Here is a 20,035-nt window from a genome sequence, read left to right as displayed (position 1 = left end):
AATTTGAGAGAGGGGTGAGCTACTAGAGCCCAGTGAGCAGAATAATAAAACATTAAAACATATGATAACATGGAATGCATCACATCACAGCTAATCACATCAAGGATGAACTTGTCACCAATAGCCCTCTACATAGTCCAACTGTGCCAGAACGTAGAATGGGTCCTGGTCTTTCTCTTACATAACATAGCATAACATAACAGTCCAACTGTGCCAGAACGTAGAATAGGTCCTGGTCTTTCTCTTACATGGTGCCAGCGAACGTAGAATGGGTCCCATTGGTCTTACATTTCGTACCGTACATATCACATCGTCACATCATAGATCGAGGGCTATGGATCATCCAACATTCATCCACATCAACATTAAAATATTCAATGCAACATATTCGTGAATTCTAATGCAAACAACCTAAATCATCACATGGCATTCATGATGCGTGAATCATGCTAAAATGTCCATTATTTGCTTTAAAACGTAACGAGTTATTCCACTCACCTCTGGATAGCTCTGACCAGACACTGGGGCGATAGACTCACTGCTGGGGTCCTCGGTTCCTCGGGTCCGAACCTACACAGGTGGACTCAAATGAGGGACCAAACATACATGAACATAACTCTAAACTACTCCCCAAAAACCCCCTAAAACATCATGAAACAATCATAGGAAAACATGCAAAGGAAGGCTGGACAGGGCACTTTCGGCGGCAGGTTCGGCGGCCGAAAGTCCCTCCAGAGCCTAAAGTCAGGCAGGTTCGGCGGCACCTTCGGCGGCCGAAACTCCTAGACAGAGGCGAAACTCATGCATGTTCGGCGGCGCTTTCGGCGGCCGAAACTCCCAGACAGAGACGAAATTCCTCTTTCGGGGGCGAGCTTCGGCAGCCGAAAGCTGCCTCCACAAGCATGTTCGGCGGCCGAAAGTTCCTTCGGCTGCCGAACTTGGTTTCTCCCATAGTGGCAGAAACTCAGCTCTTCTATGCACATTTGCCTCTAAAACTATCCAATCATGCATAAACATATTCTACAACACACATACACAAGCATATAAGCTCCTAGGGGCCTCAAACTATCTAAAACCCCATCTACAACACATCAAACATCCACATTGCTCATAATCACATATAAAACCCATAAACCTAACCATAAGCTAAACATGCATTCTACCCCATAGATCTACTTAAAACTTACTTAAAACATGCAATGAGCTTAAGATCGGCTCTTACCTCGTGGAGATCGAGAGGGAGACGACCTAAACTCGGAGATGGGAGGGGTTGAGTTTCCTTGAACCTCAAAACTCCAAAACTTGCTCAAAACTTGAAAATCTTCAAAATAAAGCAAAAACTCATGAAAATCTTGAAAGATCTGAAGGAAGGACTCAAAGATTGGTGAGGGACAGCGGAGAGCTCACCTTGGCCGACAATGGGGAGAAAAGCTCGCCCGTTTTCGGCTAAGGGACCCTTTTATAGTGGCTGGCCAGGCCACGTTCGGGGGCTGAACGTGCCTCCACATGCATGCCATGTTCGGCGGCCGAACTTGAGGCTCGGCGGCCGAACCTGAGGCTCGGCGGCCGAACCTGGACTTCCCTCACTTATGCTTTCGGGGGCCTAAAAGCGCTCCCGAAGGCATGCATGTTCGGCGGCCGAACTTGAGGTTCGGTGGCCGAACCTGAGTTTTCCTCCAAGGTTGTTTTCATGCAAAAACCCATTTCCTTTTTTACTTAAAATCATGAAATACATTAAAACATTTTATGAAAATATGTTTCTACCCTACTAGAGGCTTCCGACATTCGAGATTCCACCGGACGGTAGGAATTCCGATACCGGAGTCTAGCCGGGTATTACAAATATTCTGTTACAAATGCATCAATAAATTAGTAATGGATTGCAAATTTCGTTATTAATGCATTAGCAACGAAATTTGCTGTAACGGTTAATTTCCGTTACAAAATATTTTTAGTAACGGATTTTAATTGATTAGTTGTATCTAAATTAATTTCTTAAATGAGCTATTAATATTTTTCATATTACTTAAAATTGAGGTTTTCAATTTTTAGATTAGCAATGTAACTATTAAATGCTAACTAATATATAGTTTCATAAATATTGAGCTATTTTTATTTTTCATTTACTTTAAATTATAGATTATTTCCATTTTTAATGTCGTAATTTATTTTTATTTTAATATAAAAATTTATTAATTATTAAATAATATAAATAGAGAATATATTAAAAAATAATACAAAATTTATTATTTTAACTATATTAAAGAAGCTAACTATAAATCTATCTTTATAAAACTATGGAATATTAATAACTAATTAAATCTATATAGTCTCAGTTTGTAATTCTTTCTTATTTGAATGGTCTCATTTTCTTTCTTTTTTTATTAGAAAGAAATTACGTACAAGGATAATATAATCAAAACTTAACCCAAATCAAATCCATAGAAAAAACTTAGGAAAGAACCTAAAAATCTAGCCCAACTCAAACTTCCACCCACCCTTTCAATCGTCGCATCGGCGATGGCACAATAGATGGTAACTCCGTCGAACCAAAAACATAAAGAAATAGCATCCTTGCTGGTCACAGGCGAGGTTGAAGAGCATCTGGAAACTATATCAGCACTCGAAATCACCAACTCAAGCCGAGGCTGGATAAAACTGGAAAACAGAGAGGAGATAATCTCTTTATTTTCACTTGCTGTCATCCAGGAACAGAGAACATCATATCGGCCCTCTAGATAGAGAATCGGCTGCATGCAACAGCCCTACCAACTATAGAAACTCAAAGAATTTCACTTATCAAAGGCATTGAATTAAGGACTCCCAAAAAAGAGACTGTAACTAAAATAATAAAAGGATAATTTCTTTGTTTGGCATAATTTATTTTAAAAAAATAAATAAATTCTTACTAAATTATTAAATGAATTCTGGTTAAATAATGTAAAATAGCAATTTCTTTTAAAATAATTTTTTTAAATTTAAAAGAATTTAATTATTTTAATTTAAATCAAAAAATTATTAGAAAAATAAATCAATTATCTTATTATCAGACAGAGTGAGCAACAAATTAAAACAAAGAAAAGAGAAGTAGGGAGGGGAGGTCAACAACCACAAGGCCATACCTTCACGTAGGGGTGAGCATTCGGTCGGTTCGGTTCAAAACCGAACCGAACCGAATAAACCGAAAACCGAAATTTTAGTTTTTATGAAAACCGAACCGAACCGATTTTGGTCAGAAACCGAATCGAACCGAACCGGTCTGATTCGGTTCGATTCGGTTCGGTTTGATCGGTTTCGATTTTTAATATTTTTTTAATTTTTTAAACTTTATTTTTAGTATTTTAAAATTTAATTAAAATATTTTAATTTTAATATAATTTAATTTCTCTATATTATTGAAAAAATATATTATTATTCCTAATCGGTTCGGTTCGGTTTTTTCGGTTTTTTTCTAATCAAAACCGAACCGAACCGAAATAACCAAAATTTCTGAAATTTAAAACCGAACCGAACCGAAATATATAAAAAACCGAACCAAATTTTCAAATCGGTTCGGTTCGGTCGGTTTTTTCGGTTTGAACCGGATTCTGCTCAGCCCTACCTTCACGGGATGAAATAGGAGAGAAAATGCATATCATGTTAGTAGGGCGTACTTCTTCTTCTTTTCTTTTCTTTTCTTTTTTTTTTTTTCTTTCTTAAATAAGAAACAAAATTGTTAATAAAAAAGAAATATAAAACTTAGCAAAATGGAGATAAAGAGCAGTCACCATTTACGCCACAGTTAAGTTTTATTTTTTTAAATTATATTACACAACAAAACACTTAAAATAAACAGTGAGTTGCCTATAAAATAGAATCACATGATAAAAATATGATCTCAATCATAATAGTATTTTCGGTTGGAATCAAGTCATTCACGCGAACCTGAGAATAAGGGACAAAGACACCAAAATTTTTTTGAGGGATTTGGTAGGTATCATAAAGATAATCTACATCTTGCTTCGATAAAACGGATGAGATGTTACTAATCGAGTTACCTTCATTTCCTAGAGCCTCTCTTAATGGAATGATAGGAGTCGGGGCACAGATGGAACAATTGGAGGAGGAGATTGAAGTGGAATCTCCACTAGAAATAAGAGAAGATGAGGTATTCCTATTCATTCAAAACTGAAAAAGAAAATAAAAATTATCATGAAAGTTAGGGAGTGTAATCCAAAAAAACAATCGAGTTTTCCTAAAGGCAAAGATTGTAGTTAAGAGCAAAAGTGATACTTGAGAAAGAAGAAAGGTTCTTAAAAACGATTTTGACAGCAAGTTTTAAATGCGGTTTAGGAAACGGGGCAACCATCATTGAAAAGTCAGACAGGTTTTAAATGCGGTTTAGGAAATGGAGCAACCATCATTGAAAAGCCAGACAGGTAAAGCGGCTTGAGTCAGGAAAAAAACCAATATCCGTAAGCCGCGTGTCCCATATCGTGAGAATAGCTGTCACATTCGAATATAAAGAATAAAAAATCAGCGGGGGACCTCTAATGCTACATGAAACTCGTCCAAAATAGGGAGTGAGCTGTCACCACAGGATAGGTCCACATAGCAGGGATCTGATAAGTGGGTAATATTGTCCCACCTGAGAAAAGAAAGGCCCGGACACCATAACACCCGGTTCATCGTCAAGACTCGCCCTCCCCTAAATAGGGCAAGTCTCGGCACAAAGTAATCGTTATCAAGTACAGTCTAGTGGTATTTCCGTTATACCTATAAATGCGGCTGCTAGCAATATCCCTTATTAGACAGCCGACCACATTATCATTGGATTATCAGATAATATTATATTTATCTTTATCTCCTTACAGTATAAAAAGAGAATAATCACATAGACAAATATTTATTAGACAGTCGATCACACTATCATCGAATTATCAGAGAATATTATATTTTTCTTTATCTCCTTACAGTATAAAAAGATAATAATCACAGAGACAAATATTTACTATTTTTCACAATATTCTTGAGTTCTAAATATTATACTCACCATTCTCCTCAACTTATTAACTTGAGCGGCTGCCGTAAACACTTACCGCCTCGCATTCTTTTTTTCAGGTTTAACCGATCACAACATGACGCTATTCATTAATCTAATTTCAGCAACATTATATATTATAATTATTTATTATAAAGAAATTCATATTACATAAAATTTTATATATAAATATCATATATTAAAATATTTAATTAAATATTTATATTTAACACTATTATCAATTATGTGCATATTATTTGTTTGTGAAAAAATAATATCTCATATTATAATATTAAATAATTTAGTTTGTAAAATTTTATTTTATTTTACATTTTAAATATACATTAATACTATAGATATATAAATCAAAATAAAAGTAAAATAATGAAATTAACAAAAAAATACATTATTTTAATAAAAAATATTTATTTAATGTTAAGGACAATATTATAATATTTTATTAATTTTTTTAAAATTTAATTTAATTTTTAAATTATAATCATTAAAAAAATTTAATTTTATTATTTAAAATTTAAAGTTGTGAAATGAATACTAATATTTCGATTTTGGTCGATAGGTAAAAGAAAATTAATTTATAAAATAGTGGAGGAGATAGCTAGGTATCTAGCATCTACCCTACCCTAACATGACAAAAACTAATTCGCACATGAATCATGCGTCGCTTCGGTGGCACCGACTTATTAGCCAAGAAAAATTTTGGTTCAATTTAAATTTATCAAAATTTAAATTTCCTTTTTTTTAATAAAAAAAATGACTGAACTGTTATTAAAATTAATTTTAACAAATTTTTTTTTATCTTATATAAACTTCTTTACTTACGGACTTTATAACTGCTAGGAAATTTTGAAGAATTAACCTACAGTATACCTTTAAAAAATGTCAACCCAAAACTTTTAAATTTTAAAATTTTAATTTATATAAAATGTAAAATATTCATAAATTTAAATGTTTAAATAATTATTTATATAATTTATTTTAAATTAATTTGTTTTAATTAATTTAATTAATTAATATTTTAATAAAAAATCGGAAAAACCTAATTTCAAAGCTAAAAAACGGATGGCAAAAATTTAAAACAAAAAAATCAAAAGAGAAACTTAAAACATAGAAAGAATCTAACCATAGCACTCAACTCAAAAATCAAATTAAATAAAATAAACGAAAGCTTCAAATTGACCCAGCCACCACGAACCCAATCAAATATATATTAACTCAATATTTCGAATACACCAATTTATCGCTATAATTATAGAGAGTAGATTAAATAATAATTCAAATCGATGACAATTTAATACGATAATAATATAAATACAGTGACAAATAAATCTGTAAAAAAAAAAAGTCCTTGATGAAGTAAAGTAAAGAAAAAATTATTTTTTAGTTTCTGAAATTTAATGTAATTAATATTTTTATTCATCTATTTTGGCGACCCAACATTTAAGTCCCTCACTTTCTCTTATGTCCAAATTCGTAATTCTTCCGTCTAAAATAACCATTTAGAACACGTGAATTAACAAAAGTAACCCTGACTAAAAGTCCCGCTATTTTAAAATCACGAAACCCAAACCCATTATCCAATGTCTCTTCATTGTAGATTCTTCTTTTCTTTCTCATACTATTTCTCCAACTCTCCATCTCCAAATCACTGATCCCTCAGTTCCTATGTCAGCCTCCTCACCATAACTTCTAACATTTTTATAACAAATCTTTTTTCTATTTTTGTAGGAGTTCAAACTCTCATCTCTCTATAAACCCTCTAAGAAAAGATCTTACAACTCTCAAATAATGTTTCAGGGAGAAAGAAATATGAAAATGAGAAAAAAAAAAAAAAGGAAAATCAACAATGTCAAAAGGAAACATAGAAAATATGAGAGAGAAGAAAGATGAAAAAGAGAGAGAAAAAAATCAACAATGTAAAAAGGAAATAAAGAAGATATGAGGGAGAATAAATATAAAAAAGAGAGAGAAAAAAAAAGAGAATTAACAATGGATAAAATGAAAAGGAGAAGATATGAAAGAGAAAGAAAGATGAGGATTTTACGTTGAGTGGGTTTTAAAAAGTTTATTAAGGGTATTTAGAAGTTCATTAAAGGTATTTTTGAAAAAAATTATCACCTCTTATTTTTTATTCTTTGACCAAACAACTATTTTGGATGGAAGGATAACAATCTAGATAGAAGAGAAAGTGAGAGATTTAAGTGTTGAATCGCCAAAATAAAGAGACAGAAAAAGTGTTAATTATGTTAAATCTTAAGGATTAAAAATAATTTTTGTTTTAGTAAATAATAGCTTTAGTCAATAGGATAAGGTGGTGCAATGCGATAGAATTTTAGTTGATCAATAACTTACGATAATAATAGTCATTAGATATATTGATATGATTTTAAAATATCAATGTCATGGTGTATAAATTCTTTTTAAAAGTTAAAAAACAAAATATCTCTTAAATTATAAATATCACTACGAATCTGTACAAAAAAAAAGTCAAATTAACAATCAAACAATAAAAGATTTTGGCGAGAACGAATCAAAATAAAAAAAAAATATTTAAAATAAAATAAAGACTAAAAAGAAAACAAATCTTCCCCTACTAGAAGCGAGAGTAAAGGACACCCGCAATCACTTGAGAAATCAAATGAAGAATTCACAACAGCACAAGTTAAGATTAACCGCTGCAAATCCAAAAACCCTTATTCCTTCATATATTAAAAAATATTGATAGTATATAGATTTATTATTTTAAAAACTTTTATTTATTTTTTCCTCCAAAAGACGTCCTTGTCTAGTGCATCCAAAGGAAGGAAGACAAACGAGGAGTTGCTTTCATTTTCACTTTCTAAAAAAGTAAGAGAGAGAAAGAGAGCGCTAAAAACAAAATCACTATGATGTTATTTGCCACTTCTCATTATATTATGATTCATGAAGCCATGGACCACTAGATTTCTACATTATTTGCCACGCGTGTCCAATAACTTTTTTTTCAATTATTATTTTAGTAAAATTCATATTTCTCTCAATAATTTAAAACTATTTAAATAAAATTTAGAGCAAACCTCATATTTGATTATTATATTTAGAAATATTTTCTGCTCAATTTCATATTTTAAGAAAAATAAAAACTACAAATAAAATAAATAAAATCATTCTAATTTCTAAATTAAAGAAAACTTTATTCTTTAGAGTTGCTTTAATTTTTATTTGGTATATTATCTTGAATTTTCCTTTTAACATTTTTTTTATTGTTAATGAAATACCAAAATGCCCCTGTGGAAGTCACACTCTTTTTATTGACTCTCCCATTTTTCATCCCCTCTCTGTACAAAACAAGGAGACAGAGAGAGAGAGAGAGAGAAGAACGTCCGGAAAAGGTGAACCTGGACTTGCTAGATTGCTATGGTAATCTGGTTCACGCCTCCCTTCTATGTCTCCTTCTCTTTCATTTCCTAATTCTCTACAGTATTAACTATTTACAAATGCATGCATATGCTAATTTTGAAACTAAGCATTGCTGTATCAGTATATATACACATTCTCTCCAGATCTGTGGTCGTTTTGCATTGTTTCTTCGATTTTTGATTGATGATTATTTGTTTCATCTTTCGAGCAATTCGCTGATCGGCTTTCAGTTTTTTTTTTTTTCGTTGTGTTGCTGTTTTAGGTTGGGGGGTGAAGTCACTGGAGGCAGCGGTTCATCGATCTCTTCCTGGAGAATTTTGTTGTGAAATTAGCACAAACACATGAATCGATCGATAAACCTCTGCATCCAGCGCTCACCCTCTCCCTTTTTTCTCTCTGTCTGTTTTCTGTTTGGTTTCCGAGAAATTGTTACAGAAAATAATCTATTTTATGTTTTTCCATATTCCCTGGGCTGAAATTTTGCGGCGCTTTCTTTGACTATTGGTTATTATTATTATTTGATACTCTAATTGAAGCTCGTTGCAGAAAAGCAAATGCGCCCCCGTCCAGCTATGGACTTGTTCCGGTAGCATTCTTTTTCCTATTATCCATTAATTTCTCACACGTCTCTACTACTGCTATAATTTTGGGTGTTGAATTTGAGCTTGGTAGTGCCTTTAGTCTTAGATTAAGCTTTATAGGAGTTTTTATATGTGCTAATTTTTTCTTTGTTGGTTTCCTATTTCAATTATCTTAAGTATCATCTGTTGTATGATGTGTTATTGAGTGAAGATTTGATGATTTAATCTAACAGTTATGGTTATTAAGCTTGTTCTTGTGTGAGGTTGAGCTTGTATTAGATGGATCCTTTTCAGTAATGAGTGAAATTGTGAATTTTGTGCTTTATTGATCACAATTTGTTCAAGTTTTTGCTCACACAAACTTTGTCAATTATATAATTTTTGGGCCAAAGAATTCTAATTGTTTTCTGCGTAGTCATACTCTGCTGTTAGTTTTGTGAATCTGCAAATTGTTATGATGGTTCATAATGCTTTTTAGGACCCATATTCATTAACTTATGCTGTCGGACTAGCATACGGGGCATGCAGCATGTTCATTGCCTTTTTCATTTTCTTCATTCATGCTTTATTTGTTTCTATGAATAAGTTTTAGCATATTTGTTCCACTCGTATGACATTAACTCTCCATGTTCTGTTAGTGTCCATGATTGAAGACCGTGACTATTAGCTTTCTGCTTAAGTTTCGAGAACCTTGACTTGACTTTCTTTTACTTTGATGTGTGCTTCATTTTTATTCCCAGTGTTGATTATTTCAAATTGCTGATCTTCTTTCAATATCAATCTTCTAGTCTCTTGCCTGATGCAGTTGCATGAGAAGAATTTATTGGAGTTTTTTTATAGAGCTAGTTCTTAGTTATATATATATATATATATATATATATATATATATTATATGAAGTTCCTAGTTTATTATATTATGATGGAGATAATGATTCCTTTTCCGTAGTTTAATTTGCCAAGATTCATTATCATATTACTTCCTTGCTGTTGAGTTTGCTTGTATTTTAGGTTTGGTGTCTCTGAAAATAATGGACATGGTCTTTTTGTCCCAATTATATCTTGATTTTTGCTTGGAAAAAACTATCTTAGCATTTCTGAATTCAATTTTTCTCTTTTGATGATTGAAAATTAGTCTGATCCTTGACATATACGTTTCTGGCTAACTCCAGCTCTTTAAACTTGTGTAATTATCAAATTGAGATTCAAATCGAGAACATAAATTTTCATTCTGTATATTAGGAATCAAAGTGAATTAAGATTCGATAAATATTCTCAAAATTGATTAAAAATATTCTGTGTTTTATAAAAGCAAAAGAAAAATGTAATAATATATTTTTATGAATATAGAATTATTGTGCTTTATAGTTTATGGCGTAAATTATGAACTCATGAATTGTAGACAAGATATTAAATGTGATTTGCTGAAACTCATTTTGACTTAATCAAGTAATTAAATAAAAAAAGGGAGAGATTAAAAGGTGAATATATTGATATAAAAAATCATACTTTGATAACTTAGTTAAGGAAGTGAATTACCGAGAGAGGGAGAAAGAGAGAAATGGCTAGTGGAAGTGAAATAGTTAAAGAGAAAATTTTGTATGCCTTTTCAAGTACAAATGGAGTGAATTGTCAAACTTTGAAGCTATTGAATCTAAACACTCTTTAAAGAAATAATCTATCAAATCGGTCAATTTGTGTCGGTTTTACTTGATTTATTATCGATATTTTTCAATTCGGTCATGAGTCGAGTGTGTTTGTAATTCACCTCGTAACATTCAAATTGCTGTGATGGGGAATCAAATTGAGAACTTTTACATTATTGAACAGTGAAAAGTCTCATCTCGTTTTTAACCAGATCATTTTTTTGGGTGGGATTATATAAATGTGAAGGTAACCATTGTCCAAAAAGCACACTACAAGGAGCTCTGCAATTTTATGAGTATGGAACACTTTTTTTTTTCCCAGAAAATAGGAAGAAACTGTCTGCTTGTTTTTGTAGACATGGAGGTAATAGGAATTTTTTTTTTTTTTTGCTCCTTTTTCTTTTCCGAAGTCATAGGAGTTAATTGGCTGCCAATTATGTGTCATTTTCTTCACCAAGTGGTCAAAAAGTAGTTTCCTTGTTTCTTTCTTGGTAAAAAAGAAAAGCTATATTTGGAGGAAGTTTCCAAGCGGGAGACATACCATCGTCATAAATACTCCATGAAAGTGAAGGGAAAATATAATTATGGTGTATCAGCTTATTGGAGAATCAGATAGGTTGAGGATGTGTACTAATGGAATGTGGAATTGGTAATCTTGTATCATGTTCCTTGTGCCAGCCAAACTATTGTGTAAATCAACTAGAATTCTCTAGTCTACCATGTGGACCAAGCAAATTTAGAGAAAGTGTTATTCCTGGGACAAGACTACAACTCAGAAAGAGAGATTCCTGAGAAAGAAGCTGAGGATATTCTTCATTTATTTTTATATTTTTTCCTTTTTCTAATACTTGGTCTACAATTGCTTTCTTGCTGAATTTATTATTCCCAATTTACTTTACTGAACTTATTATTCCCAAGTTTGCTTTTAATGGGAAAGCTTAAAGTTGATCCTTTCGTCGCAAGGTTTTCCATTTCTTTCACTACTTTCTTAGTTCTTATTTTAGCTGATTAGAATTTTGCCCTTTTCAAGTTTTGGCATCTAGCAGCTGTATGTACTACAAATGAAGGTTGTCCTATGACTCATATCGGATAAGTTAATTAATGGATGAATATATAATTGAACTTTATTTTTTATAAAAAAAAAAAGTCAGGTAGCGCTGTTAATTTTTGATATCTAATCTATAGAAGTTAATCATTTAATTCTTAATTTCGGATATAAGTTATAAATTTTTAGGAGGTTAAATAGTTAATTTTTTAAAGGGTTTTTAATAGTTAAATTTTGTAAATTTTAGAATTTAAATAATTATATTTATATAAAGGGTTAGATATTAAAGGTTAACAATTAAAGGGTTAAAGTGACTTTTTATTTAAAAGTTAGGATTAAATTATGTATTTGGACTTAATCGAAGTACTTATTTCCCGTTTTGATTCCTCTAAGCCTCCTTTCTATTATTGATGTGCCATATAGAACTACTGAATGAGTATTATCTTTATAGTATTGGGATTAACTATAAAAAGGCGTATTTAATTTAGTAGTATATAAACTATTGAAATAGGATGAAATAAATTAATTTTAAGTAAATTACTATGTAATTATTTAAATCTGAAATTGATTTAAGACAAATAAGGCATATATAAATAAGAACTCATTAAAAGACATCTGATGTCACTTGAACAACAACAATCCAATTTTAATTATTAATATCAGAATTTATAACTCTAAAATATCCATAGCAATGCTTTTAATATTCAATGAAAATGTTAATTAAAATATGAATTCTATTTCTCACTAGCACAGTAAATGCAAATGAACTAATTAAGATCTAAGTTATGACCTAAATCTTATAAGTCGAATTATATTGTTCCAATTCATACTAATACAATATTGTTTGTGTTTCTTGTTTGTGCAAATGAAGATAATGAAACTTATATGGTGTTTGTGTTGCTGGTGTCTTCTAACTCTTTCAGGCCTAAAATTAACAGTAAAAAAAGTGAGATTTGAGCTCAAGAACTGCTCTTGGCCTGGTCATAGAACTTTTGCCTCTCTATTTTCATATAATTTATGTTTCTTCAGCATTTCTTATAATTTTATTCAATTTTGTTTGCTAGGTATGAAGGGGCTTCAATTGATGATCGAGTCATTTGGGAGGTTTAGATGCCTTGGAAAGAAACAACACAACTTACAATTGGGCCATAGGATTCAAGCCTAACTCACGCCCAAGTCATGAGAAGGGCAATTAAATACAATATAAATATGCTTAAATATACTAAGTATAAATGTATAAATAATTTTTTTAAACTGTAAAAAAATGCATTGCATGACTGCACAATCCAACAAAAAGTACATAAAATTTAACTAATAGACTATAATCTAGCTTTCGACAAGGCTGATATTGAAAAAGAAATCTAATTTTTTATATACATCTTTGCTATATTATCTGCTATCATCAATAATAGAACGATAAATTAAATTAAAAGATATATACTCAAATTGAGATCATAATGCTAATATGACAATCACATGTACACGGACATCCATGGAACCAAATTAGGAGGATAGCAGAGCTGATTATTCTATGGCCAAATTTGTTTTTACAAATGACACGGCTATAACCTTGATACAATGCTAATCTAATTGCTTTCCTAACTATAAGAGTCTCCTTAACTGCAGGTGAATAGCATAAAAACCTATTTTGCTAGACCGGTGACATCAAGTATATATATATATATATATATAAATATATTTAATTTTATTTATTGATAAAAAAGTTAAAGTTTTTTCATCCGTAAAATATATTACTTCTATTTAAATATAATATTACTTTACTCTTTAAATATGCACATTTTGTACCATTTAATTATTTATTCAATTATCAATTTAATAATATTAATATCTATATTTATTTCTATACCTTTTATTTAATCTAATCTAAATTTTTTTACTTTAAAAAATAAAAATCTCCAACCCTAGAATTGATGGGCAGCTAGCAATGATTCTAAACGACAAATGAAGATGACTGAACTATGACGGAGCTGATCAATAACGAATAATGTTTTCTTTAAATGAGACAAATTCATGTCATTGAAAGAGCTACTAAGGCAGATTATGTATAAGGATGACAGGGAGAAGAGTACTAGCGAAAATTTACTTTACTTGAATACGTTTAATATATTCAATACTTGAATTTGTTAAAATTCGAGTAAACTTTATTTTGAATTATGCGAAAAATATCTAAATTTGTTTCATTTTATAATTTTAATTTAATAATCTACGTAAAATAAAATTTTAAAAATTTAATAATTAAATAAAATATTCAAATTCTATTTATTTCTTATCTAATATGTATAACAATATATTTAATGCACTCCGAAACTTAACCCGGTGGAAAGTACATTCTTGTAACCTTGAGAGATCTAAGGTTCGACTCCTCCAACCTCTTATTTCAAAAAAAAAAATATAATATATTTAATAAAATTATTTAAGTAACCTATGCTAATACACAAAATTCACACGTCTTAAATTTAATTATATATTATTTAAATTTATTTTATTATAATTTAGTAAGATTGAATACCTCAAAAACTTAACACTAAAACATCACCGATTACAAAGTTTAGCTGTTATATGGAATTCAATAAGAAAGAGTATCATCCTTCGGCTCTAACTGCAATAGCATCCAATTTTGATGATGTTCGCTAATAGCTTATTTTTTAAAAAAAAAAAAAATACAAAAAAGCGTTATATAATTTTATTAGTTGTTTATTTTAGATTCTATAATTTAATTTATATCAAAATAATATATTATAATATTATATAATTAACAAATAATGTATTTTTTATATTATGAAATATTATTTTAATATAAATTAAATTATAAATTTTAAAATAAAAAATAATAAAATCTCATTTTCTAATTTTTTAAAAATATTAATTAATAATTATATTTTACTTATCATCTCAATAATTCTTGACAATATTTGACAATTACTTTATTTTTAATACAAAATATAAATTTCACACAAATTAAATCATAAGTTATAAAATAAAAATACGTAAAATCATAAAATATTTTTATATTCTTTTTCCTTCATGCAATTGATTTATACTAGAATTTGAATTCAATTTGCCGTTCTAAAGATGATTTGATACGAAATTCAGAATTAATTTATGATTGAAAATTCGTCACATGATAAAAAATAATGTTAAAATATTTTTAAAAATTATTTTAATACATCCCTAATCGATTAATATAATTAGTAATATAGATAGTTAAGTGATTATATAATACTCGGAAAATTTTAATAAATTAACTAACTATGAAATAAATATTATTGTTATTTTTTATTTTTTTAATATTTATATAATTTTTATTCTGAATATTATTATTATTTTGTTATGTGACCAATAAATTCAGTATTTATATTTTTAAAATGATATATTATTAATTTGAATATTTAAAATTTTTATTATTTTTTGAGTTATTTAATAATAAATAATAATTAGTGTAATCCAGAAAAAATTCATATCAGAACAATTAAATCTTGATATATTATCATGAAGAAAAATCAAAATTTTAAAAATAAATTCGAAATAAAATATCGTATATTCATGGTTTTACAAAATAAATGTTATTTATAATTAAATATCTTCTCATCTTAATTAGAATAAAAAAATAAAATAAATTTTAATTAAAATATAAAATATAAAATACTCATGTATAAATTATACCTTATCTTATTAATTTTACTTCTAATCTATATACGATTTTAATACTAATAAGTGAAACGGAGGATTGTAGCGGACGTGCCTCAGCTGATGGGCTGTTGGTTGAAAGAAGGTGAATGGTTCCTGGCGAAAAAGTGCAGAGGCAAGGATACCTTGATGACTTAATTAAACATTGATTATCCAAAAAAAAAAAAAAAAAGATTATCAAATATTTGAAGGTTTGGTGCTTTTCACGTATGCCACAAGAGAAAAGGGAATAAATGGAACCATATCCTAATCTATTAATTAATATAAAATTAGAAAATAATAATAATTTATTTACTTAATACAAAAATAATATATACTAATTTATTTTTAAATATTTAATTGTGAGAGATTGATTCATAAAAAAAATTATTATATTAATTATTTTTAAGCTTATTATATCTTTGTACTTTCACTAATTTCTACAATAAATTCATTCTTTTAATTTTTTTCAATATCTCTAAAATTAATTTTGATTAGAATCACTTATCATTTTATCAGCTCGATTTAAAATAAACTGAATCGAATAAATTAAAAATTAAAATTTTAATATTTATAAAAACTGAACTGAACCGATTTTGATTAAAAATTAAATTGAACTGAACCGATCTGATTAGGTTTGATTCGATTTGATCGATTTTAATTTTTAATTTTTTTTATTTTTTATACTTTATTTTTAATATTTTAAAATTTAATTAAAATATTTTTATTTTAATATAATCTAATACCTCTATATTATTAAAAATAATATATTATTATTACTAATCAGTTCGGTTTGATTTTAATTTTTCTAATTAAAATCGAATCGAACTGAAATAAATGAAAATTTTAAAATTAAAAATCAAATCGAAATGAATAAAATATGGAATTTTTAAATTAATTTTGTTCGCTTAATGTTTTTCGATTTAAACCGAACAATACTTATCCCTGATCACCTATCGTCTCTAAGCTTCTTTGCAGCTGTTCTCTTCTCCTGTGCATAACAAAGAAGAAGAAGAACTAAAAGAAGGAGCAACAAAAACAGAAGAATAAACTTTAGAAGTACGAAACGATACCCCACAAAGCTTGTTACTCCCACCATGATCATGATCTAAATCCGACGAACAAACGATTCTTTCTTCAACCATCTTGTCAAAATTTCGATCCACACTTACTTTATCAGCTGCCGATGAAGATCTTGCATGGTTATTCAACACTGCATGTCGAAGAAGCTGATATAATCTTGGATTTTTCCCAAGTAACCTGCAGCAATTTTCTTCGTTGGGATCAATGGCGGAGGTTCCATAGTAAGCAAAGTTGGTCTTAGCGTTCCTTCCTCTAAGAACCCTAGCTGCACCGTCATAAGCCATGGCAGCTTCTTCTGCTGTATCAAAAGTCCCTAACCAAAGCCTCAGCTTCTGAGACGAGTCTTTGATTTCAGCAACCCATCTCCCTGAAGGTCTTTGTCTCACCCCAAGGTACCTTCTTACGCCATTATTGACCTTTCCTTTTATTCTCTCATCTCCATTTTCAAGAGTTGTTGTTGGGTTACTGTTGCAATGGATTTCTTGATGAGAAGAAGGGATTTTTGAGCTCTGTGTCTTTGTCCATAGTAGCTAAGATGAGCAAGGATTTGATTTAGCACAAGTTGAAAAGAGAGCTTGTAATGATATAGAATATTTTTATTATAAAGATAAGGGTAATTTACGATTTAGTCCCTAGTTATTGCCATTATTAACAAGTCAGTCCCTATATTTTCAAAAATCTATTAAAACGTTATTATGTTTTCTCTCCGTCAACGAAATAGTCCTTCTGTCTATTTTTTCCGTTAAAAATATAGTAAAAGACTAAATTACCCCCAATTGTTTTTCTCCTCCTCCTCCTTCCTTTTCTTCTTCATCAATTTTTCTTCCTTTTGCTTCTTCTTCTTCTGCTTCTTCTCCTTCTTCTTCTTCTTCTTCTGTTTTTTCTCCTTCTTCTTCTGCTTCTTCTCCTTTTTCTTCTTTTGCTTCTTTTTCTTCTTTTTCTTCTTTATCTTCTTCTTCTTCTTCTTCTCATTCTTCTCCTTCTTCTTCTTCTTTTTCTTCTTTTTCTTCTTTCTCTCCTTCTTCTTCTTCTTCTCCTTCTTCTTCTTTTTCTTCTTTCTCTTCTTCTTCTTCTTCTTCTTCTTCTTCTTCTTCTTCTTCTTCTTCTTCTTTTTCAGAGGAGGAGGAGGAGGAGGAGGAAGAGGAAAGAAAAGATAGAGACTATTTTGTTGATAAAAAGAAACAATAAGGATGTTTTAATAGATCTGAGAAAAGATAGGGACTATTTCGTTGACAAAAAGAAACAATAAGGACGTTTTAATATATTTCTAAAAATATAGGGAGAGACGATTTCGTTGACAGAAAGAAACGATGAGGAGGGACTATTTCGTTGACTTAAATAAACGATAAGGATATTTTAATAGATGTGAGAAAAGATAGGGACTATTTTATTGATGGAAAAAAATAATAAGGACGTTTTAATAGATATGAAAAAAGATAAAAATATTTTAATAGATTTTTGAAAATGTAAGGACTAACTTGTTAATAATTACAATATACAAGGACTAAATAAATGGTTTTATTTGAGGGTAAAATTGGATTTTAAAAATTTTCTCTCTCCTCCTTTATCTAATTTTAACGGAAAATAGGACGGAAGGACTATTTTGTTGACGGAAATAAAACATAAGGACGTTTTAATAGGTTTCTAAAAATACAGGGACTGACTTGTTAATAATGGCAATACCCAGGGACTAAATTGTAAATCACCCTAAAGATAATAATGACTACAAGAATGATGACATGGACAAATGACATGTTAATTGTCTGATTTGGGTTAATTATTCATATAAATGCATAATTAAAAGAAAAAAAAATGTTTCATTTATTATAAAATTTTAAATTCTGATATATAATTACTGTAATACCCGGCTAGACCCCGGCATCGGAATTTCCACTTTCCAACGGAATCTTCGTTGGAATCCGGAATTTATCGGATGTCGGAACCCTCTAGAAGGATAAAATATGTTTTTATAAAATATTTTTACATGTTTTTATAGTTTTAATGAAGAAAGAAATTGAGTTTTGAAAAAAGAAAAGAGCTTGGAGGAAAACCAGATTCGGCCGCCGAACATGGGGTGGATGCGGATGCACTTTTGGCCCCCGAAGGTAGTCTGGCTAGCCACCTATAAAGGGCCTCATGTCCGAAAATGGGCGAGTTTTCTTTCTCCATTTCTGGGCAATGTGAGTTTCCGCCACCCCTTATCGATCTTGTGCTTTTCCTTCAAGTCTCTCATGATTTTTATGAGTTTCTATCTTGTTTTTGAAGATTTTAAGCTAAGATCAAAGTTTTGAAGTTTGGAGACCCCCGGAGCTCGATTTCTCCCAATCTCCAAGTTTGGATCACCTCTCCTCTCGATCTTCAAGAGGTAAGCGTAGATCCTCACCTTCTTTTATGTTTTAAGTAAGTTTTAAGAAGGGGTTGAGGGTTTTGATGCATGTTTAGGCTAGTTGTAAAACATTAGGGTTTATGTTAGTTTAATGTTAAATGTGATGCTATGATGTTGTTTGTTGGGGTTTAAGCTAGTTTTATGCCCCTATATGCTTGAGGAAGTGTTTATGCATGCTTTTGAGTGTTGAGTATGAGTTTGGAGGGTTTTGGGAGGCTAGATGTGAGAGGCAGAATCGAGTTTTGCCATTTTGGAGAACCCAGGTTCGGCCGCTGAACCTGCCTGTGGAGGCAACTTTAGGCCGCCTAAACTCGCCCCTGAAAGTTGGACTTTCGGCTCTGGAGGGGAGTTTCGGTCGCCGAACTTGCCTCCGAAGGTTAGTGACTTTCGGATCTAGAGGGAGTTTCGGCCGCCAAACCTGCCCCCGAAAGTGCCTGACTTTCGAATCTGGAAGGACCTTCGGCCGCCGAATCTGCCGCCGAAAATCCCCTGCCCAGCCTTCCTTTGCTTGTTTTGTATGCATGTTTCATGATGTTTTAGGGGGTTTTTGGGGAGATGTTTAGTGTCATGATAGAGTATGTTTGGTCCCTCATTTGAGTCCACCTGTGTAGGATCGGACCTAAGGAACCTAGGTGATCAGCAGTGAGATAGCTGCTCTAGAGTTAGTTCAGAGTCAGCCAGAGGTGAGTAGGACATAACTCTTTTATTTTTAAAGCAATCAAACTTTTTAAGCATGTTCATGCATCATGATATGTAATTGGTTATTTGCACTAGAATTTATGAATATGACGCATTGCATTATTTATTGTTGGTGTGGATGGACAACAGGAAAATCCATTAGCCCTCTAGATATTATGTTATGTAATAAAAGACCAGGGCTGCCCTTTTACGCCCCTGGCACAGAGTACAGGAAAGACCAGGTGTGGCCTGCACTACGCCCCTGGCACAGAGCTTATGTTATGTAATAGAAGTCCTGAGGAGCTCCATTGAGGGTCGGGCACAGAGTAGAGGGATTTTTGGATCAGTCCATCCGTGATGTGAATTGTTTGTGATGTGATGCATTTCATGAGAGCATATGTTTAATGAACTGTTTTTACTGTTCTGTTCACTGGGCTTTTGTAGCTCACCCCTCTCCCCTAACCTCCAGGTTTGCAGGAGCACAGGTAGCTATGG

At 30.8% G+C, this 20,035-nt stretch overlaps 1 protein-coding gene and 1 long non-coding RNA gene across 2 annotated transcripts; one reads left to right on the top strand and one right to left on the bottom strand.

Moving 5' to 3' along the window:
• The first annotated feature begins 8,320 nt into the window (after positions 1-8,320).
• On the top strand, positions 8,321-11,619 carry LOC110616220. Its single transcript, XR_002488169.2, has 2 exons — positions 8,321-8,437; positions 8,700-11,619. It is a non-coding gene; the product is annotated as an uncharacterized LOC110616220 (long non-coding RNA).
• Positions 11,620-16,355: 4,736 nt separating this feature from the next.
• Positions 16,356-18,230, bottom strand: LOC110615364 (ethylene-responsive transcription factor ERF086). Its single transcript, XM_021757206.1, has 2 exons — positions 18,183-18,230; positions 16,356-17,006 (listed from the first exon to the last, which is right to left on the bottom strand). The coding sequence occupies exons 1-2, from the start codon at positions 18,228-18,230 to the stop codon at positions 16,356-16,358; spliced, it is 699 nt and encodes a 232-aa protein (XP_021612898.1).
• Between the last annotated feature and the right edge of the window lie 1,805 nt (positions 18,231-20,035).

This window comes from Manihot esculenta, chromosome 5 (genome assembly GCF_001659605.2).
Source record: "Manihot esculenta cultivar AM560-2 chromosome 5, M.esculenta_v8, whole genome shotgun sequence".
Taxonomy (NCBI): Eukaryota; Viridiplantae; Streptophyta; class Magnoliopsida; order Malpighiales; family Euphorbiaceae; genus Manihot; species Manihot esculenta.
This window is presented reverse-complemented; position numbering and strand designations above follow the sequence as displayed.

Excerpts from the sequence above, each read along its gene's own strand:
- LOC110615364 (XM_021757206.1), bottom strand. The coding sequence starts at position 18,230 with ATGTCATTTGTCCATGTCATCATTCTTGTAGTCATTATTATCTTTAGG. Across the intron at positions 17,007-18,182 it reads TAGTCATTATTATCTTTAGG|CTACTATGGACAAAGACACA; the intron begins GTGATTTACAAT and ends TGCTCATCTTAG.